General features: G+C 39.2%; 1 protein-coding gene across 5 annotated transcripts in view; it reads left to right on the forward strand.

Moving 5' to 3' along the window:
* LOC126199367 (importin-11) overlaps positions 1-23,856 on the forward strand; it is a 195,930-nt gene that overhangs the window by 141,409 nt on the left and 30,665 nt on the right. For all 5 annotated transcript variants that reach the window (XM_049936261.1, XM_049936263.1, XM_049936260.1 and 2 more), the window contains exons 15-16: positions 15,138-15,295; positions 17,120-17,216. In XM_049936261.1, the coding sequence (XP_049792218.1) occupies positions 15,138-15,295; positions 17,120-17,216 (255 nt within the window). The remainder of the gene's footprint in view (positions 1-15,137; positions 15,296-17,119; positions 17,217-23,856) is intronic.

The following is a 23,856-nucleotide window of genomic DNA, read 5'->3' on the forward strand; positions in this document are numbered from 1 at the left end:
TGTCGTGTGAACACACCACATTTGCAGCGATCTTTTGCATGTACAGACATCTGCGCAGACAGATCGTTGCGTGTGGACCGGGCTTAATGCGACGAGTGCAATGTCAGCAGATGCGGCTTTGATCGCACACACAGACATGACACAATCCATAATTCATTGAGTGTGGTGGGCAGGGCTTGCTCCCAAACACAGTAGCACAAGCTTTAGATTTAGTTGGAGGCCACTGACATACCGTAGCTGTTTTCCGGTGGTACCTGCCCCCTGTACTGTCAGTGCAAGTGAAAGCTGCATTGCAGACAAGACACTTGTCTCACACGTGAATGGCACAGTTACTAGCTGCACTGGCATCTCAGAGGCTTCTTCAACCACAGCTGTTGTCAGTGAAAGTCTGACGTTCCTGAAGGGGTTAATCTGGGCCTGAACCAGACAGATATGGAGGTGGATGTCACCACGAGGGGACAAACTGACGCAGACGCATCTACGAGGAAACACCCAAGCGGTGTCTTCCGAGGTGACCTCCACAAAAAAGCCGCTGCCTCTAAAAGTAAGGCGTGTAAGGTGCACACGAAGAACAAATCTTCTACCTTGGGCATGAAGGCTGCCAAAGGCGACCTCCCCACCGAGGACAGTTTCCAAGTCCCAAGTAGGAAGCACACTGCCAGGGCTGCTGCACTCACACTGGCACAGCCTTTACTGACGGCAAACAGGTGTGTCACGTTCACTGACGTGCCAACCGATGAGGTCAATCCACAACCGAGTAGATCAAAGATGGACTCACCTCCTCCCACTGTTACACAATGGTCGAGTGATTTTAAGAGCTTTCAACAGCTCTTAAATAGTACAACGAAGTCTTAAGTCATCTGTCGTGATTAAGGGGAGTTAGAATGGAAAGCAATTTTTTTTCATGTTATCGGATTTTTATCTCATTATAAAATTTGCAATTTTCCGAATTTTGTATATATACACTACTGTCCATTAAAATTGCAGCACCAAGAAGAAATGCAGATGATAAACAGGTGTTCATTGGACAAATATATTATACTAGAACTGACATGTGATTACATTTTCACGCAATTTAGGTGCATAGATCCTGAGAAATCAGTACCCAGAACAACCACTTCTGGCATAATAACGGCCTGGGCATCGAGTCAAACAGAGCTTGGATGGCGTGTACAGGTGCAGCTGCCCATGCAGCTTCAACGCGATACCAAAGTTCATCAAGAGCAATGACTGGCGTATTGTGACGAGCCAGTTGCTTGGTCACCATTGACCAGACGTTTTCAGTTGGTGAGAGACCTGAAGAATGTGCTGGCCAGGCAGCAGTCGTACTTTTTCTGTATCCAGAAAGGCTCGTACAGGACCTGCAACATGCGGATGTGCATTATCCTGCTGAAATGTAGGGTTTCGCAGGGATCGAATGAAGGGTAGAGCCACGGGTCATAACACATCTGAAATGTAATGTCCACTGTTCAAAGTGCCATCAATGCGAACAAGAGGCGACAGAGACGTGTAACCAATGGCACCCCATACCATCATGCTGGGTGATACGCCAGTATGGCGATGACGAATACACTCTTCCAATGTGCGTTCACCACGATGTCGCCAAACACGGATGCGACCGTCATGATGCTGTAAACAGAACCTGGGTCATCCGAAAAAATGATGTTTTGCCATTCGTGCACCCAGGTTCGTCTTTGAGTACACCATCGCAGGCACCCCTGTCTGTGATGCAGCGTCAAGGGTAACCACAGTCACGGTCTCTGAGATGATAGTCCATACTGCTGCAAATGTCGTCGAACTGTTCGTGCAGATGGTTGTTGTCTTGCAAACGTCCCCATCTGTTGCCTCAGGGATCGAGACGTGATCCAGTGAATTTTTTTTAAGTGCTTTATCTGAAAACTACCTTGAGCAGTTAAACAGAGAACCAACTCGTGGCGATAACATATTAGACCTTCTGGTGACAAACAGACCCGAACTATTTGAAACAGTTAACGCAGAACAGGGAATCAGCGATCATAAAGCGGTTACTGCATCGATGATTTCAGCCGTAAATAGAAATATTAAAAAAGGTAGGAAGATTTTTCTGTTTAGCAAAAGTGACAAAAAGCAGATTACAGAGTACCTGACGGCTCAACACAAAAGTTTTGTCTCAAGTACAGATAGTGTTGAGGATCAGTGGAAAAAGTTCAAAACCATCGTACAATATGCAAGATTGTAAGAGATGGAAAAGAGCCACCGTGGTACAACAACCGAGTTAGAAAACTGCTGTGGAAGCAAAGGGAACTTCACAGCAAACATAAACATAGCCAAAGCCTTGCAGACAAACAAAAATTACGCGAAGCGAAATGTAGTGTGAGGAGGGCTATGCAAGAGGCGTTCAATGAATTCTAAAGTAAAGTTCTATGTACTGACTTGGCAGAAAATCCTAAGAAATTTTGGTCTTGTGTCAAAGCGGTAGGTGGATCAAAACAAAATGTCCAGACACTCTGTGACCAAAATGGTACTGAGACAGAGGATGACAGACTAAAGGCCGAAATACTAAATGTCTTTTTCCAAAACTGTTTCACAGAGGAAGACTGCACTGTAGTTCCTTCTCTAGATTGTCGCACAGATGACAAAATGGTAGATATCGAAATAGAGACGACAGAGAGATAGAGAAACAATTAAAATCGCTCAAAAGAGGAAAGGCCGCTGGACCTGATAGGATACCAGTTCGATTTTACACAGAGTACGCGAAGGAACTTGCCCCCCTTCTTGCAGCGGTGTACCGTAGGTCTCTAGAAGAGCGTAGCATTCCAAAGGATTGGAAAAGGGCACAGGTCATCCCAGTTTTCAAGAAGGGACGTTGAACAGATGTGCAGAACTATAGACCTATATCTCTAACGTCGATCAGTTGTAGAATTTTGGAACACGTATTATGTTCGAGTATAATGACTTTTCTGGAGACTAGAAATCTACTCTGTAGGAATCAGCATGGGTTTCGAAAAAGATGGTCGTGTGAAACCCAGCTCGCGCTATTCGTCCACGAGACTCAGAGGGCCATAGACACAGGTTCCCAGGTAGATGCCGTGTTTCTTGACTTCCGCAAGGTGTTCTATACAGTTCCCCACAGTCGTTTAATGAACAAAGTAAGAGCATATGGACTATCAGACCAATTGTGTGATTGGATTGAAGAGTTCCTAGATAACAGAACGCAGCATGTCATTCTCAGTGGAGAGAAGTCTCGGAAGTAAGAGTGATTTCAGGTGTGCCGCAGGGGAGTGTCATAGGACCGTTGCTATTCACAATATACATAAATGACCTTGTGGATAACATCAGAAGTTCACTGAGGCTTTTTGCAGATGATGCTGTGGTGTATCGAGAGGTTTTAACAATGGAAAATTGTACTGAAATGCAGGAGGATCTGCAGCGAATTGACGCATGGTGCAGGGAATGGCAATTGAATCTCAATGTAGACAAGTGTAATGTGCTGCGAATACATAGGAAGATAGATCCCTTATTATTTAGCTACAAAATAGGAGGTCAGCAACTGGAAGCAGTTAATTCCATAAATTATCTGGGAGTACGCATTAGGAGTGATTTAAAATGGAATGATCATAAAAAGTTGATCGTCGGTAAAGCAGATGCCAGACTGAGATTCATTGGAAGCATCCTAAGGAAATGCAATACGAAAACAAAGGAAGTAGGTTACAGTACGCTTGTTCGCCCACTGCTTCAATACTGCTCAGCAGTGTGCGATCCGTACCAGATAGGGTTGATAGAGGAGATAGAGAAGATCCAACGGAGAGCAGCGATCTTCGTTACAGGATCATTTAGTAATCGGAAAGCGTTACGGAGATGATAGATAAACTCCTGTGGAAGACTCTGCAGGAGAGACGCTCAGTAGCTCGGTACGGGCTTTTGTTGAAGTTTCGAGAACATACCTTCACCGGAGAGTCAAGCAATATATTGCTCCCTCCTACGTATATCTCGCGAAGAGACCATGAGGATAAAATCAGAGAGATTAGAGCCCACACAGAAGCATACCGACAATCCTTCTTTCCACAAACAATACAAGACTGGAATAGAAGGGAAAACCGATAGAGGTACTCAGGGTACCCTCCGCCACACACTGTCAGGTGGCTTGCGGAGTATGGATGTAGATGTAGATGTGGAGGTAGACGTAGACGTGGCTGCACGATCTGTTACAGCCATGTGGATAAGACGCCTGTCATCTTGACTGCTAGTGATAAGAGGCCATTGGGATCCAGCACGGCGTTCCATATTACCCTCCTGAACCAACTGATTCCATATTCTGCTAACAATCATTGGATCTCGACCAATGCGAGCAGCAATGTCGCGATATGATAAACCGCAGTCGTGATAGGCTACAATCCGACCTTTATCAAAGTTTGAAGCGTGATGGTACGCATTTCTCCTCCTTATACGAGGCATCACAACAATGTTTCACCAGGCAACGCCGGTCAACTGCTGTTTGTGTATGAGAAATCGGTTGTAAGTGTCGCGACTGGTGCCAACGTTGTGTGAATGCTCTGAAAAGCTAATCATTTGCATATCACAGCATCTTCTTCGTGTCGTTTAAATTTCGCATCTGTAGCACGTCATCTTCGTGGTGTAGCAATTTTAATGACCAGTAGTGTATATAATCACTTATAAACTAACATGATGGGAAGTATTTTATTTTATTTTTTTAAATATAATCTACACCAGTCGAAAATGTTAAAATTTTTACATGCATTACTTCAAGATCTAATAAAATTGGTAATTTTTTTATATAGAAGGCTGTGAATTGCTGTGTTATGTAGGTTAAATTGCATGTTTGTAGTGCTAGCACTGGCAAAAAACAGTATCTTATTGTTTCATAGTATAAACACACATTTTATTTCGAAGTGCTAATGTTTTTCCAAGGAAAAGTGACGAACAGGTTGGTAAATCACTCAAAAAGTAAAGTATGATGCCAAAACGAAGTGTTCTTAAGAAGTGTGGGTTTCATGGTAATAGATTTTCTAATGAAGGGAAACATTGTGTTCAACATGTGGCATGTGAAGTTACAGACAATGAAATACAGACAAACTCATCAGTATCTAGAGAAACACCCAAAAGTGCTTCAAAGATTAAAATAAAACGTTGTAATAAATAGTTTTCTCAAAACGGAAGTGATGTAAATGGTAGGTTAGGTTATATTCTGATAGATTTACATATCCTAACAGGGGTGTTAGGTGAAAGTGTGTGTTGTAAAATATGTGGAGGGCCAGTTAGTTTACATGAAGACAGTGAGGTATCAAAAGGACTAGCCAGGAAACTTATTATTCATTTTGGAATTCTGATAGGTGTAAAGAAAATTATTTTGAAGTAAATGTTAGGTGGTTTTATGGATTTGAGAGCTATTGGCAAAGGGTTCACTGCAGCAGAAACAATGTGTGCTGTGATGAATATGCCACGCCCACTTTGTAAAATAGACAAGTATACACAGTTTATTGGATCTGCTGTGGAATCTGTTGCATGTGAGTCAATGAAGGGTTCTGAAAATGAAGCTGTTGAAATAAATGATGGTATGACTGATATACCAGTAGCTTTTGATAGCGCTTGGCAGAAGCATGGCTACAGTTCTAGAAATTCTGTCGCTATGGTGAACAGTGTGGGTACTGGGAAGGTAATAAATTTCCAGACTTTAACCAAACATTGTTATAAGTGTAAGTCAGGGAATGAACAAGGTAATAGCTGTGACAGAAATTATGAAGGAACAAGTGGTGGTATGGAGGTCTCTGCAGCTATTGAAATTTTTAGTCGATCTGTGAATGAAAGGGGTGTGTGTTACACTAAGTTCTTAGGTGATGGAGACTCAAAAGCATATAACAATGTAGTAGCTGCTCAGCTGTATGGGTAGAAGATTATCACAAAACTGGAATGTGTTGGTCATGTCCAGAAGAGGATGGTTACCAGGTTGAGGAAGTTGAAACAAAGTTTGAGAGACAAGAAACTTTCTGATGACAGAACCATAAGAGGCAGGCAGACAGACAAAACGATTGACGAACTACAGCAGTATTGTGGGATGGCCATTAGAAATAATACTGAGGATTTGTTGAAAATGAAGCAGGCAGTATGGGCTACCTTTTTCCACAGACTGGAAACTGATGAAAAAACAGTACACAAGTACACCACCTTTGCACTCCTGGACCTGATTCATGGTGCAATTACCACAATGCCCAGTACTCACACAGTTCATACAGCCATAAACGTTCCATCCCAGCAGCAGTTATGGATATCATAAAACCTATTTACAGAGACTTGGCAAATCCTGAATTACTGAAGAAGTGGCTGCATGGTCAGACTCAAAATCCCAATGAGTCATTCAGTAATCTTATATGGACTCACTTACCAAAAAATGTTTTTGTTGGAATGAAGACACTAAAGTGGGAGGGGGGGCAGTGATGCTTCTAATGATGGCAACTTTGGTAGGGTGAAAGTGCTACAGCATATGGGAATTAATCATGAAGCAAACTGCATCAGACAACTTGAACAGATGGACAAGGTTCGCATTGATAAAGCAGAGTATGCAACACAGTTGGGCACTAAGGAGTCCAGAAAGAAGAAAAGAAAAAAGACTTGGAAAAAGAACAAGTGGATGATGTACAGTATGGTGCAAGGTGCTTGTGAGTGACTAAAAATAATAAAAATCAAGCATATATTAAGTGAGTTGCAGTCTTCCGAAACTTCAAAATTTCCTGAAAATTTACATTTTCTTGCGCATTTTTCCCTAAATCCCAGAAACAACTTCGAGTAGAGTATTCAAATTTTCAGGGAGTAATAACATACATATCCTGAGTCTACTGAACTAAAAGAAGAACATAATGTTGTGTATAATTAAAATTATTTAGGATAATGTACCAAAAAAGTAAACAAAATTTTAACCATATAATTAAAAAAAATTATTTCCAAAAGCAGTGGCTGAAATGCAGTTATTGTAGTTCAGTGGACTCATAACATACAGTTTAATATCCTGTTAAGTTTCCTGTCAATGGCTACAGTGGTTCCTGAAAAACAGGGAAGCCACGTCACTAAATTTAACATTGTCGGGATAGGGTGTTCCAACTCCCCTTAAAACAGGGTGCCATGACACTTTCAAACTAATAGTAAAATCTCATGAGGATTACGATGCAGTTATGGGTGTGGCTAAGACCCAACATCTTGTCATACTATACCTACTCACCTGAACCACTCAAGCTGCTCACGATAGTCTTTTGCTAGCTACCTTTTTCAAATGGACCCAGCCCACCTCAAAGAGGAGCTGGAAGAATTAGGTTTCAGTGTCCAAGCAGTTTCCCTCGTGAAAATGCACTACACCAATAAACAGACCCCACCGTTTATGGTTATCGTGATTGATAATTTAGAAAATATGAAAGTATTCCAGCTGAAAAGAATCGCAAGTGTCAATGGAATACAGGTCAAAAAGTTTTGCATCAAGGGTCAGAGGGCACATTGTTTTCGGTGCCAGGGCCTAAATCATGTAACTATATTCTGCACTATGCTGCCGAAATGTGTAAAATGCGCTGGGCAGCATGAAAGTCGTGAGGGCAAAGCAAAGCCAGAGGAAACATCCCAGTGCTGCATGTTGCTCGCTACCGCAGGTGTGACAACTTCCGAAAGGCAGACACTAAGCAGCGTGCCAATAACAACCTGGCCTGACGAGGCACAGCCTCTTGTGGAGAAGGATGCAAATGGTCACTGCCCACATGCTGATTTAAATCACGCCAGCCAGTGGGCTGAAATGATCAACCCAGTCTTCTCCACAAAGGAAGTTGTTAGTGGGCGCAGACCAAATAGGGAACACCTGGCTACCTCCAGTACTACTGAAGTCGCCAACGGGCACGGACCGAATAGAGAACACCTGCCTGACCAACAGGCCATGGTAGATGTTTGCTGGAATGGACCAGAGAGGGAAACGCCCGTGAAACATAAACACCTCCGCAAATGAGGACACTGATGCAAACTACAATGACTTAAGAGATGAGCTCCGCTCTCTCATTAAAACAGTCAAAAGAGTTGCTCCAGACTTTTCCCACTGTCCTTGTGACGGCAGTGCAGATATATATAAGTACTGCATCCACCTGACTGCTTTGATCCAACACTTTCAGTATGTCATGTGAGAAAAGTGAGAGTTGGGTTTTACGTGATTGATCTTTTCAGAAGCCATGGCGATTGATATGGAGGAGGTCATTCTGTTCACAATACCTCATTATATATGAGCTTGCAATATGTTCTAAAATTCTGCAACAAAACAGTGTCAATGATATTGGATGGTAGTTCTTTGTATCAATTCTACTACCCTTCTTGTGGATGGGTGTTACCAGGGCTTTCTTCCAACTATTAGGCACAGTTTTTTGTTTGAGGGATCTATAACAGATTATAGTTAGAAGGGAAGCTAACTCAGCCACAAATTCAGCACAGAATATGGTAGGGAGTCCATTGGGCCTTGGAGCTTTGTTCAATTATGATGATTTCAGCTGTTTCTCGGTACTACTGACACTAATACTTATTTCACTAATCTTTCCAGTGGTGTGAGGATTAAATTGGGGCAAATCTCCTGAATTTCCTTCGTAAAGGAATATTTGAAAACAGTGTTAAGCATTTCATCTTTGCTTTGCTATCCTCAATTTTAGTTCCTGTCTCATTCATTAGTGACTGGACACTAACTTTGGTGCCCCCAGCACCCTTTACATGTAACCAGAATTTCTTTGGGTTTTGTGAAAGGCCATAGTTTCTTTGGGTTTGCTGAAAGATCATTTGACAATGATCTGCTACAGTACTCATTGAAGGCTTGCTCTCATGACAGCCAAACTCTTTTCATTCAGCATTTCTCTATCTACTCTTCATAGTGACTGTATACCATGGAGGGCCCCTCCCATTATGAACTGTTCTACTGGATACATATCTTTTCATTGCGTGGTAAATTATTCCTTTAAAATTAAGCCATAGTTCCTCAACAAGCTCCTGCAATGTGGTAAAAGTTTAAACTTCCTCATTGAGATATGACACTGCCGATTTTTTTGTGTAGTTTACTGAACATAGATATCTTTTTTCTTGTTTTATTTGTTCTTTGGTAATCATCGTTGCCACAACTACTTCATGTTCACTGATGTTTCAATGTGGACATCCTCAGAGAGTCAGGTCTATTTGTTGCCATAAGCACCACTCTATTTTCACCTTGAGTGGGGTTCTGCACTTTCTGGTCTAGGTAGTCTCCAGAGAAGGCATCTGGTTTAGAAAGCTGTGTCCTGGCATTATATAACCAAATTGAAACCTTCCAAAGTCTCCAAGTCTTTTCCACATACACAGTCTTACATCATTCTCAAACCAAGTAGTAGCAATGATTGTAAGTCTATGCAAAATTCTTCCAGATGGCTTCCTCTATTCATTCCTCTCCCAGTCTGTATTTTCCTACTATTTTTCGTTCTTTTTTGAACTAGGAAATTCCAGTCCCCCTTCACAAATTTTTCTGTTTTTAAATTATCTGTTTTTTAACCTCGTCACACAATGTTACTGTTTCTTTATCATTTGTGGAGGGTATAGTAGGCAAAACTGATACCTGACAGTTACAGTTACAGTGAAGTTGGCATGACTGCTTTGCACATCTCCCTCAACCATTCTCCTAACGCTGTTTTATATATGTTTCTGTGACAGTGCCACATTGTTATCACAGTTGTATATGGCTGTTGTTTTCACCTGAATGTGTTTGTATTGTGCAGCTGAAAGGTGGCAACAGCTCTGCCAGCTGTTAGGAATCTTCGTTAGCTGACTCCACTTGAGGCATATAAATGTTTGTACTATTGTGATGGCTTTGTGTCTACCTTGTCTGTGGTAATGCAGTCAGTATATTGTTCACAATAACTCAATCATATATCTATTTTCTTATTCATTATTAGACCTACTCTTGCATTACCCCTATTTGATTTTGTATTCATAACTCATCTGACCAGAAGTCCTGTTCTTCCTGCCACCACAATTCTCAAATTTCCTATTTATCAGACTTCAACCTATCAGTTTCCCTTTCTACCTGCCCAGTTAAGGGTTTTGACATTCCAGCCTCCAACTTGTAGAGAGCCAGTTTTATTTCTCCTGATGACTACATCATCCTCAGTAGTCCTGCCTGAAGATCTGAATGGAGGAATATTTTACCCCCAGAATATTTCGCCCAAGAGGATGCCATCATCCGTAAGCCGTACAGTAGAGCTGCATTTGTGTGAAAAAATAACAGCTGTAGTTTCCCCTTGTTTTGCAGCCTCTTGCAATTACAATATGTTGACTGACTGTTACAAAGTCTGATCAGTAAGTCATTCAGCCTGTTGCCCCATGCTTCTGCTGAGAAGGTTACAGCCCCTCAATGTGAACGACACGTTTCTCTGGCATATACCCCACCATTGTGGTGGGCTACCTGTATCATTGAGGCATGCAAGCCTCCCCACCTTGGCAAGGTCCATTATCTATGGGGATTCTGGGAAAATATCCACCATTATTTTGTATTTCACATGTGACTATGTAACTTCCATATTATGGGGATAACATTTTAGTTTTTCATTGGTAAACAAATGAATGAACATAAGGTCAGGTGTCTAGTGATTTTGTAAATAAAATTTTGTGTCTCCATGATTGATGCAAAATTCTAAGTAGTTTTGCTGTTATGTAAAGTCAATAAATGAATCACTCATCTGTACAATTATTTTGTGATCTTACTGGGACTGGAACAGGGGTGGCACAGAGAAAGCAAAAATACTAAATTTAATCTTTAGATATTGTTTCACTCTGGAAGATTGTAGTACAGTTCGTAGGATTGCCAAAAAGACGGACATTGAGATAAATGATTGAGGAAAAACTACCAAAATCATTTGACAGGTGTTAGACAACTTGATCTGATAGGATACTTGTTCTATTTGTATAGTTTATTTGAAAGAATTTCCTTCCCTTCTAGGAGTAGTTAATTGTTAGACACTAATCCAGGGAAGCATTCCAAGCAGTTGGTATCAAGTGCAGATTGTCTCTGTTTTTAAGAAGGATAATTAGGTGGATACACAAAACTATAAACATATATTGTGGACTTCAGTCTGTTGTAGAATTATGGAAAACGTTTTTTGTACATGTATTACACCTTTTTGGAGACCAAAAATCACCTCTGTAGTATTCTATGAATGGTAATTGTGTGAAATGTGGGTCACTTTGTTCAATCAGTAACATGTTCCTTGACTTCTCCAAGGCATTTGATGTACTTCCACATTGTTTCCTAGTGAAAAAAATGTGAAATAATGGGGTACGAGATTTAGGATTTGTAAGCTGATAGAACTCAACTTGTGGATCTTAAAAGTGCAAAATTGTCAGATGTGAAAATAGATTAAGGTGTACTCCAACGAAGTGTTACTGGATTGTTGCTATTTATAACATATGTAAATGACAGATAATTGTAGGGATTTTCTCTCTCTCTCTCTCTCTCTCTCTCTCTCTCTCTGGAGGGCATAGAACAGAGTTCTGTTGCAGAAAGCTGTGCATTCCTTTATTATTTGTTTTCCTTTGACTATGGCTTTTTGTCTGTGATAGTTTTCTTCTGCTATTAGTTTTTTGTTGGAAAGCCTTTCATGCCTATAATGTGTTCAGTAAATGTAGAATGACTGCTGTTTTTCTTTAATGATCTTCTGTATTTTGTTTATCTGATCTAATGTTTCTGTTTGTATATCCTATACAAATTGATTTGCAATCCTGGTATGTCAGTCAGTAAAAGCAGTGTGTTGTATTTGTTTGTGTTTGTATTGGTTGTGCTTAGTTTTCTCTTTAATGATTTATCTGTTCTGTAGGTTATTTTAGCCCTTGTTTTTTGAGAGTTTTTTGGGTTCACGTGCATCTGTGTTCTGTGTGTCTGTGTTTACAAGTTGGTTACTAGCTGGTTTGTGTGTGTGTGTGTGTGTGTGTGTGTGTGTGTGTGTGTGTGTGTGTGTGTGTGTGTGTGTGCTCTCTCTACATGTCCCCCTTATTTTTGGTTTAGTTTTGTGTTTCAGTGTCTCTATAATGCTTTGTATCGTATCCATTCTCTACAGCTATTAGTTTATCTGTAACTCATTTTTGACATAGTCTTCACTGATAGGAAATTTTTTCAGTCTGTGCAGCATATGTTGGAAACCAGCTAGTTTTTGTGCAATCTGATGACTGAGTATTTGTGTATGGTTGTGCTGGTGGAGGCAACTTTCCTGAATATGGAGAATTTGTGTTGTCTGTTGTGGCCATGACTTGTGAGGTCAAGGAAATTTAACATTTTGTCATTTTCTGTTTCTGTGGCGAAATTCGTTTTTGGGTGAGCTGTGTGTATGTCATTGTGGTGATGTTATATGCAAATGGATGTTTCATCTAGAAAGCATATGTCGTCGTCTACATAGCAATACCAGTATACTACCCTATATTATTTGCATCTTAGTATTAATTCAAATATTTTGTTTTAATGTGATTGCGGAAGTTGTTGGCTAGGAGTCCACTGATAAGTGACCTCATGGGTAGCCCATCTTGTGAGTAGAACTGTTTGTCAAATGAGAAATATTTTTTCTCTGTCATTAGTTTTAGAATGCTAGCTGTATGTTTAATGTGGGTTTTTGGAATATCTTTCTGTTGTTCTAATTGTTGTTTGATGACATTGGTGATTTCAGTGGTGGGGATATTCGTGTACATGGATGTGATGTCGAATAATGTGAGTATGACTGTTGTGGGTATATTGATGTCTGATTTTTTCTATCAGCTCTTCAGTGCTGTGTATACTACTGTTGTCTGTGTGTACATAATGTTCCTGTAACTATGTGTTAATTCTGTGGATAGGTGATAAGCAGGCATACTTCTGAAATTACAACTGGTTGTACTGGAATATCCTGCTTGTGAAGCTTTACTTTGCTGTTCATTGTGGGTGCCTTGCAGTTCTTTTATTTTAGCAATTTCACTTTCTATTTTGTGAATATGTGTGAGATGTTTTTAGAAGTGTCTGTGTATTTTTCTGGTATCTCTGTTGTGTCACTGGTTAGATTTGTTATGTTATTGTCTTCTAGAAATTTTAAGGTTTTGTTTTTGTATTCCTCCTGTTTTATTACTGTAATGGTGTTGCCCGTGTCTGATCTAGAGAAGAGAACCCCATTGTTTGTAAGTTTGTTGATTATTTTTCTGGAAGTTTTTGCTTCTTCACTTTTGGTTTCTGTCAGTGTTGTTTTTATTTTCCTGTATTGTGCACATTCTTGTCACACCTGCATTGAAGTTAGTGTTACTGTTTCTTTTTTCTTGTTTTATTGTGTATTCACTTTCTGTGATAAGATTCTCCACTGTCTTGTGTGCAACGTGTATGTTGATGTTGTATTTAGGTTCTTTTTCTAGCAGATTTATTTCTTGGTTAATTAGTTTTATATCAGTAAGGTTGACCAGGTGTTTGTAGAATGTGTGGCTCATTTCCCTTCTGTTTTTATGTATTACAATATTATTTTGTTTCAGAAATAAGTGTGTTTCATTGTTCATGTAAGTAGGCAGCTAGTTTTATTATTATTATTATTATTATTATTATTATTACTATCATTATTAATTACATAATTGGAGATCCGTCGCTGGAAAGTGCAACAGCTGTATAATGTCTGAATGTGCTTCTGGAGCAACTTGAAGCAGCAAAACTAGCTAAAACTAGCCATGGGAAAAACTTATCTCAGATTGAGATTTATTGGAAGAATTGAAATGAAATGAAATTTACTTGCTTAAGAGGTAGTATAGAAAAACCTCATTCATCCAACTCCCTAGAGAAGTCAAAACAAAATGGCACAGCTCAGTGATAAAGTGAAGTATCATGCAGCAATTTTTATATGAAGGGAAACAACACTGCAAGAATCCATGCTAATTTGGTGAAAATTTACAGCAACAACTCATGATTGTAAGTCACAGTCATTGGTTGTGCAGATGTTTCCAGTGTGGTCAAACAATGATAAAGAACGAAGTAGCGAACCATCTCTGTGAAGAACCAGGAATTTCAAAAGAAATGGTGCCCTAGTGTTCACAATCAATACTGGAAAAAGTGGAAATCAATTTCCAAAATCTTGCGTACCCTTAGGAATGTGCCGAAGGTTGCCACTTTCTGGGCTGGTCACACCCAAACCCGTCAAACCAAGACAACATTGAAATGTTGCTGTTTCAAGCCAATCCAGATACCTTGTTTAGCCACCTAATCACACTGGAAGAATTCTGTATGTATCACTACGGTCCCTAGACAAGGAGTAAAGCTAGCTTTGGAAATGTGTGGATTCATGACTGCCAGAAAAGGCAAAGATCCAGCCACCATTGGACAAGATGATGCTGAGTGTTTTTCAGGACTGCCTTGTGGTGCTATAGATTATGCTCATAAGAGGCAAATCAATGAAGGCACATACACTTTAGAGATCTCCATACAGAGTTAAGAAAGACTATAAAGACAATATTGCTGGGACCTGCCTGAGGGGATGTGTTTGCTCCACTACAACTCCCCTAGTTACACATGCTGCTTGTTTGGGCTATCAGATTTTGCCTCCCCTCTTGTGTTCTCCTGGCATGGCACCCAGTGTCCGTTGTTATTTTCTTGCAATGAAGAAACTATTGCATGGCAGGCATGTCCAGAATGGCAACAAAGTGTTTTTTGATGTGGGAAATTTCCTGAACAGCCAAAATGCTGAGTTCAATGACCAAGATCCCTGCCAACTCATCCTTCATTGGAAAAGTGTCATATTGAACAGTGAATATGTAGAGGAGGACTAATACCATCACCAAGTTTCATTGTTGCAACTTGATTTTTTTAAGATGGCAATTAAAACTTAAATTACCCTTGCACATCTCACCAAATCAGAGGAATTCGGCCTCATCCAAAGGCTTACTGATAGTAGTTCTCCTCACTCAGTATTCCTGAATAAATGTAAAAAAAATTGGGAATGAATGTAACAAAGTGGAAGAATGATAGTAGTGCTTAAAGTACACTTCGCCACATGCTCAAGCAGTATGTTGTGTATTCAGTATTTGTTTATATATAGTTACCACAGTAGTAAAGTTGTTTTTCGTGTATGTTGTGGAAGAGTATTTGAATATTAAGCTGACATTGTGTTCTTTCTTTGTAGACATATGGTGAGGTAATCATCAACCTATGCAATGACATGCTGGCTGATATGAGATCTGAAGGTGTTATCATGACAATGCGCTTGGTTGAAACTTGTCTAAGAGCTGCGCCAACTCTTTTCCCTGAGATTTTGGAGCCCATGCTTCCACGAATATTTGAGTGAGTGTTTTCAATAGTTACATATATTCTTTTACAATATACTGGTTTAGCATGGCTGTAAGATGGAAAAGTCATTTACTGGACAACTGCTACAAACTGGTAAAGCTAGAGTAGTTTGCAATTGTTTATCATCTTTGTCTTCCTGAAAACTGCACGTTGACAAGGAGGCATTGTTATTCTAATGATGGGGTGGTTCATAGATTAATAACTGCTGTAATTGAGTTGCAGAGCTCAATTAATGAGTTCAAATATGAGAAAAATGGTTAACATTACTAATAAATTTATATCGGAGTCCAACTGACTAATCTACTCAAATCATATTTCAGGCAGACAAAAACTCTGGAACAGAAAAATGCCAAAGATAGCATTCCAGTTATCTGTGGTATCCACAGTTAACAATCCCAAATTTAGTTTTCAAATAGAGCTCTGCATCATCCTTAAAATATTGCAGCAGTTTTGTTCGTGGATGTTGTAAATAAGATTATAGAACTATCTGCTGAGCATGAGGCATCACAGATTTGTGTACATGAGCTCCCACATAACGTTGACATTCCTACTCTTTCACAGTTGGTTTGGGACATCAAAGTGAGCTTGCCACTTATGGTACATGCAGAGGACTAAATATTTTCGTATATTGTTAATGTGCATAGTTTTTTATCTCAGCCTTTAAAAAAAATAGGACATTGCAAATGATTCTCTGCTATTCAAGAACTGTTGAATATTAGGCAGTGAGATATTATTTATTAATGTCTGCAGTGAAATATTTCTCAATAAATGTCAGAAAGAAATTAAGTGTAAATACCACAACTGTCAGCACACCACATGTGTCTTCCCATTTCCTATTATTTGCACAATAAAGCTCGTAAATCTAAACTGTACTGTCAGAGTTTGGTCTTCAAATTTCGCACCCCATTTTCATTTTGTGAAAAGTTTTATTTACATACCATAACTAGCATCATATCACCATAATCCCTTTTCCTGCTACTCTTATATGCCATTATCAAAATTCTGCACTTCCATAAAAAATCGTTTGTTTCACAATCAAGATAAATAAAAATTTATGAACATTGTCGACACGTAAATACAAGTATCTGTCATTTCTCAAAACCTTGCTTTAATATTTTAAACTATTTATGCTATATTAGTGGTGTACTTGGGTGGGTTTAAAATTGTTGGTACTAAACTCTTTCATAAGGTGGTGGTACTGGCATGCAAGTAGTAATCTCGCTAATACAAAAAGCAAAGATCATATAATGATAGCCACGCAATAGAAAATATCACATACAATTTCCAAAAGGCCCAATCATACCATTGTCACATGTTACTTCGGAGCACACTGTATTATAAAATCTCAAGGGCAGAGGTGGCCTAATAAATTCTGCTCCAATATGAGATTCGCCCAAACCAAGGGCTTCCTACTTTTATAATACAGTTGTTTCCTTCCTCTTCTCCTCTATAAACTTATTAACATAATATCAAAAGGAAAATTTAGTTGAGAAAACTATGAAATTACAAAGACACAGAATGGCTTACAAGTACTAACCTATGTCAGGGACAAAAGAGGGTTTGGTTAGAGATGGTTAAATTGGATGCCACTCAGACCTGTCTCCTACCTCTCGTCCTGGGGTCTAAATGACCAACTGCACCTTTCGAACCTTCCCTGTCCTATCCCTATTTCATCCTTGATGATGGAACTTGCAGAAAAGTAAGATTAGTGTTTTCACCTTGAAATGTGCCCATTAGTAGTAACTGAATGCTGCATCCTGACATGAGTACTATAATACTCGTTATAAAATTACATTAAATAATTGTGCTTATTTTCAGGGCCATTTACCGAGGTGAAGACTATCCTATGGTAATGTCTATGTACCTCTCAATCATGGCAAGAGTGCTTCTGTGCTCACGTGATGTTTTTAGCCAGGTATGTAAATAGGCATATTTTGAAAGTTATGTATCAGTCATGAAAAGGATAAAAGTGTCACACAACAGAAAAAGAGGACAACGTTATAAGCTTAAAATTTAAGTGATAGCATGCCAAAGACGTAGCAGCGCTATTAATATTTAAAAAATTTTCATGAATAGCTAATATATAATTAAATAATATGTAGGTTAAGTACTAAGCTGTTAGGCTAAGCCTAAGTTAATTATATTAAATAATAAAATAATTTTATTGCATGCAAAAAGACTCACATTTACATCAAACTAATATGTCGAGGCTTTTTTACAGCATATCTCTTGATGACATCATCAATAAAACTTTCTGTTGGCTCGTCATCCCCTTCAGTTGAAATCTTCACACAAGCTTGGAGCGTTTCCTTACCCATCCTATTCCTTAATTTTGTCATCACCCTGTTCGTTGTACTAAACAGGATTGCACAGTACACATTCAGCGGGTTTCCGTAGTGCTTCGTTGCCGATGTCGGCTCTCGGAATGAAAGAAGCAACATCAAAAGACATATCGTCTAATTTATTACTAACAATGTACCTAAAAGAATGCAAGTCTGCAATAACAGTGTCAACGTTTGTAAGTTCCAAAATCAAGCACAGTTCTTTACAATCATTACCACTAAACTCTAGAAATTTTTTAAAACCTTCAAAATATGCACTTAGTTCTATCACTTTTATTGCCTTCTCATCAAACCGTTGCTCAATTTCATCAATCATACTTTTTAACAAATTTCCTTGCGCATTTCATAGCTTGAATCTGTTCCTCTACATTCGCGAAAAGCACACCTTTAACTTCTGTTGCCTCCTCCTGCAGTTTTTTAATTTTATTAAGAGTTTCATTTTCTGCACTATGTCCATCGCAGTCATAAAGACAGTCGATGTGTCTTAAATGTTCCAGAGTTCCAGAAACAAGTAGAGGGATTTGTGAAATTTTAAGTGATTGTCTCTGCAAAACTTTACATAAATTTGAGACTGCATTGAACGTATAGTCTAAAATCACTAAACCTACAATTAAATTGGAATTTGTCATTTCTAACAAGATTCCTCCAGCTAAACTTGTTAAATCCGCGCCGTCCTTGTGTATATGTTCACATGCTATTATAATGGACTTGTAGGTTAGGAAAATAGCATATACTGTGCGATAGGTACTTAACCATCAGATGTCAACAGCTTCGGGTATTTTTAAAACAGGTTGCTCTAAAGCACACTGAATTTCATGCAAAACATTTTCTCGTTTGGAAGAACCATGAAAAAGTATGTAAATGTCTTTAACATGTAATGCGCGTTTTATAATGGGGTGTTTATTCCTAGAGTTGGTGGCAGCAATTGACAAAACATGTGCTTTACAGTCACCGTATGGCAGCTTATGGCCCTTCCTCTCTGACAACCGAGTGTGGACTCTGAGATAGAACCACTAAAATTAGCAGCACGGTCGAAAGAACAAGATAATAATTGAGAGAAGTCTTCCGAAGTAAGAGTGATTTCTGGTGTGCAGCAGGGGAGTGTCATAGGACCGTTGCTATTCACAATATACATAAATGACCTTGTGGATAACATCAGAAGTTCACTGAGGCTTTTTGCAGATGATGCTATGGTATATCGAGAGGTTGTAACAATGGAAAATTGTACTGAAATGCCGGAGGATCCGCAACGAATTGACGCATGGTGCAGGGAATGGCAATTGAATCTCAATGCAGACAATTGTAATGTGCTGCGAATACACAGAAAGAAAGATTCTTTATCATTTAGCTACAATATAGCAGGTCAGCAGCTGAAAGCAGTTAATTCCATAAATTATCTGGGAGTAGGCATTAGGAGTGAATAAAAATGGAATGATCATATAAAGTTGATCGTCGGTAAAGCAGATGCCAGACTGAGATTCATTGGAAGAATCCTAAGGAAATGCAATCTGAAAACAAAGGAAGTAGGTTACAGTAAACTTGTTCGCCCACCGCTTGAATACTGCTCACCGGTGTGGGATCCGTACCAGATAGGATTGATAGAAAAGATAGAGAAGATCCAACGGAGAGCAGCGATCTTCGTTACAGGATCATTTAGTAATCGCGAAAGCGTTACGGAGATGATAGATAAACTCCAGTGGAAGACTCTGCAAGAGAGACACTCAGTAGCTCGGTACGGGCTTTTGTTAAAGTTTCAAGAAGAAACCTTCACCGAGGGGTCAAGCAATATATTGCTCCCTCCTACATATATCTCGTGAAGAGACCATGAGGATAAAATTAGAGAAATTAGAGCCCACACAGAGGCATACCGACAATCTTTCTTTCCACGGACAATACGAGACTGGAATAGAAGGGAGAACCGAAAGAGGTACTCAAAGTACCCTCCACCACACACCGTCAGGTGGCTTGCAGAGTATGGATGTAGATAATAATCTGTCGTAAGAAAGTTTTCTTGTCTTTAGTTCAGTACCAATTGCTGTAAATATGGATTCAGCTGAAGTGCTTTTCAACTCAATGAGACATAAAAACCTTTCCATCACTTCAAACGATGGAGACGGTGCAACGTATCGAACTACTAAAAACAGTTCACTTTGGTTGGAAACATTTGTAGATACGTCTGCCATTATGAAAAATATTTGTCATGTTGAAGTGTTTCATCTTGAAAGTCTAAAGACTCTCCCAAACAAGTCAACAATTCTGATGCAGTATATTTACTAAGATATGTGGACCTTTCACTCTGAAATTTTAACCACTTTTCAAGATTATCGTCGCTTTTCAGTACTACCTTACCAATTAGAGGTTCATATTTTGTTACGTGGGGTATTTCTTCCTTACTAAGGAAATACAGACTTCGAATTAACAATGACAGTGCTTGACGGTTTAATTCTTTTTCATTTTCATTTTGTTTAAATATCTGTGTATGAATTGGAGCGTTTAACCCCTGTAACCTACAATTTTCTAGTGCAACGGCTCTTGCATGTTTTTCTGAGTTTGCGTGCTTTTCTAGTTTTCCCGTGCTTCCGGTAGCTTTTCTAAATTTAGTGAAAGGTACAGAAATGAACACTCCTCCTGTTTTCTATAGAGCTTCGATATCGTTTTTTAAATGTATTTCACACAATTTACGGAAAGCCCCACCCTGCATGTGATCAAAGTACAACCAATTGTACTTACATTCCCATTTTTGCTGATACTTAATCTCGCGATCAATACTTTGTTTAGAATTGCAATTTACGGATGGGCCAGAAATAGCACATTTATCGTTTGAAAACTGTGGAAGGGAAACTGAAGACTTGTTAGACCTATGCAATTCATCGTCGCAATCACTAGCACTGCTTTCTGTAGACTCACACTCGTCTTTGTCTTTTGCCATACACTGTCTTTTATTAGAAAAGAAAGAAATTAAAGTTTGTTGTTTCGACATTGTATTTCGGCGCTAACACTTCTTTTTATGTTATAAACTGATGAAGACTGCATATAGTACACTACATAATCACATCACACTTCCATAGTAACCTGTTGTCTGACTGTTACAACCTTACAACAGTTTCAACAATGCGTTGAGTTTTTATACAAAAATGAAAGCTTAGATTATACTGGTAGAGCAGTGTTGCCAAACTTCCCACTCATGGTGGAATCTACCGCTTCTTTAGGCAAAAATTTTGTATCCCCATTGACACTGCGAAAATCATTGTCAAGTGTGAACAGATATTTGGTTTGAGCCTTGGGCTCAACAATCAGGAAAAAATCTATATTGCTATTAAATCTTGGAAATATTCCCAGTAATGCAATAAAAAATTAAAGCAATCTTTTATAATGTCAGATGCTACTTCCAATTCCGTAGCAATACCCGGGGACGTGTTTTGCAACATCAGGTTTATTCTAGGGGCAAATAAACTATAGATACGAGTGGCAGATAAGAATAAAGTTCACAGCGAGGGTGGGCTGCGTAGCTAAGGGTTTAGCTTACACGTTAGGCCGAATGGAGGTACGGTGAGGGAAGACATGAGAAAGGAAAGGCTGACTTATTCCACAATCTGCATTACCAATACACCTTGCAACGCTTAGCTTTACCGCACACTTATTATACAACAACTGCTAATTTGTTGGTGTTGGCAATGATAATGATAAAAATAATAATAATAATAATAATAAAAGGTTAGGTAAAATCTCACAACAAGAAGCGATAGAGCAATTAGATGAAAAGAAACAGAAATTACAAGCATTGGCCAAACGACTTAGAAGATACAAAAAAAGTGAAAATAGAAGGAAACAAAACCAAACATTCAACACAAACCAAAAGAAATTTTACCAGACAATAGATAACACACACATTAAAATAGACAATCCACCAAACATAACAGACATGGAACACTTCTGGAGCAACATATGGTCAAACCCAGTACAACATAACAGACATGCACGGTGGATACAAGCAGAAACAGACACATACAAGATGATACCACAAATGCCTGAAGTGATAATTTTGCAACATGAAGTCACCCAAGCAATTAATTCTACTCACAATTGGAAAGCCCCTGGAAAAGATAAAATAGCAAATTTCTGGCTAAAGAAGTTCACCTCAACACATTCACATCTAACTAAATTATTTAACATATGTAAAAACAAAGATGATGTGACTTACCGAACGAAAGCGCTGGCAGGTCGATAGACACACAAACACACACACAAAATTCAAGCTTTCGCAACAAACTGTTGCCTCATCAGGAAAGAGGGGAAGGAGAGGGAAAGACGAAAGGATGTGGGTTTTAAGGGAGAGGGTAAGGAGTCATTCCAATCCCGGGAGCGGAAAGACTTACCTTAGGGGGAAAAAAAGACAGGTATACACTCGCGCGCACACACACACATATCCATCCACACATATACAGACACAAGCAGACCAGAAAGAGAAAATAAGACGACAGAAAAGATTTCGAAATGCAACAGTGACAATAACAAACGTAATTGTTGGGTTCAAATTACTGATATCAATATAATAGAGGGAAACATTCCACGTGGGAAAAAATATATGTAAAAACAAAGATGATGTGACTTACCGAACGAAAGCGCTGGCAGCTCGATAGACACACAAACACACACACAAAATTCAAGCTTTCGCAACAAACTGTTGCATCATCAGGAAAGAGGGGAAGGAGAGGGAAAGAGGTAAGGATGTGGGTTTTAAGGGAGAGGGTAAGGAGTCATTCCAATCCCGAGAGCGGAAAGACTTACATTAGGGGGAAAAAAGGACAGGTATACACTCGCGCGCGCGCGCACACACACACACACACACACACACACACACACACACACACACACACACACACACACACACAGACACAAGCAGACCAGAAAGAGAAAATAAGATGACAGAAAAGATTTCGAAATGCAACAGTGACAATAACAAACGTAATTGTTGGGTTCAAATTACTGATATCAATATAATAGAGGGAAACATTCCACGTGGGAAAAATATATGTAAAAACAAAGATGATGTGACTTAACGAACGAAAGTGCTGGCAGGTCGATAGACACACAAACAAACACAAACACACACACACAAAATTCAAGCTTTCGCAACAAACTGTTGCCTCATCAGGAAAGAGGGGAAGGAGAGGGAAAGACGAAAGGATGTGGGTTTTAAGGGAGAGGGTAAGGAGTCTTTCCAATCCCGGGAGCAGAAAGACTTACCTTAGGGGGGAAAAAAGGACAGGTATACACTCGCGCGCGCACACACACACACATATCCATCCACACATGGATGGATATGTGTGTGTGTGCTAGTGTATACCTGTCCTTTTTTCCCCCTATGGTAAGTCTTTCCGCTCCCGGGATTGGAATGACTCCTTACCCTCTCCCTTAAAACCCACATCCTTTCGTCTTTCCCTCTCCTTCCCCTCTTTCCTGATGAGGCAACAGTTTGTTGCGAAAGCTTGAATTTTGTGTGTGTGTTTGTGTTTGTTTGTGTGTCTATCGACCTGCCAGCACTTTCGTTCGGTAAGTCACATCATCTTTGTTTTTACATATATTTTTCCCACGTGGAATGTTTCCCTCTATTATATTAAATTATTTAACAGTTACATTGCAGACCCATACACATTCCCTGATACACTTACACATGGAATAACTTATCTGAAACCTAAAGATCAAGCAGACACAGCAAACCCAGCAAAATTTCGCCCCATAACATGCCTACCAACAATGTACAAAATATTAACTTCAGTCATTACACAGAAATTAATGACACATACAACACAGAACAAAATTATAAATGAAGAACAAAAAGGCTGCTGCAAAGGAGCACGAGGATGTAAAGAGCAACTGATAATAGATGCAGAGGTGACATATCAAGCTAAAACTAAACAATGGTCACTACACTATGCATACATTGATTACCAAAAAGCTTTTGATAGTGTACCCCACTCATGGTTACTACAAATATTGGAAATATACAAAGTAGATCCTAAATTGATACAGTTCCTAAACATAGTAATGAAAAATTGGAAAACCACACTTAATATCCAAACAAATTCAAATAATATCACATCACAGCCAATACAGATTAAGCGTGGAATATACCAAGGAGACTCATTAAGTCCTTTCTGGTTCTGCCTTGCCCTGAACCCACTATCCAACATGCTAAATAATACAAATTAT

Source organism: Schistocerca nitens, chromosome 8 (assembly GCF_023898315.1).
Source record: "Schistocerca nitens isolate TAMUIC-IGC-003100 chromosome 8, iqSchNite1.1, whole genome shotgun sequence".
NCBI classification, from domain to species: Eukaryota; Metazoa; Arthropoda; class Insecta; order Orthoptera; family Acrididae; genus Schistocerca; species Schistocerca nitens.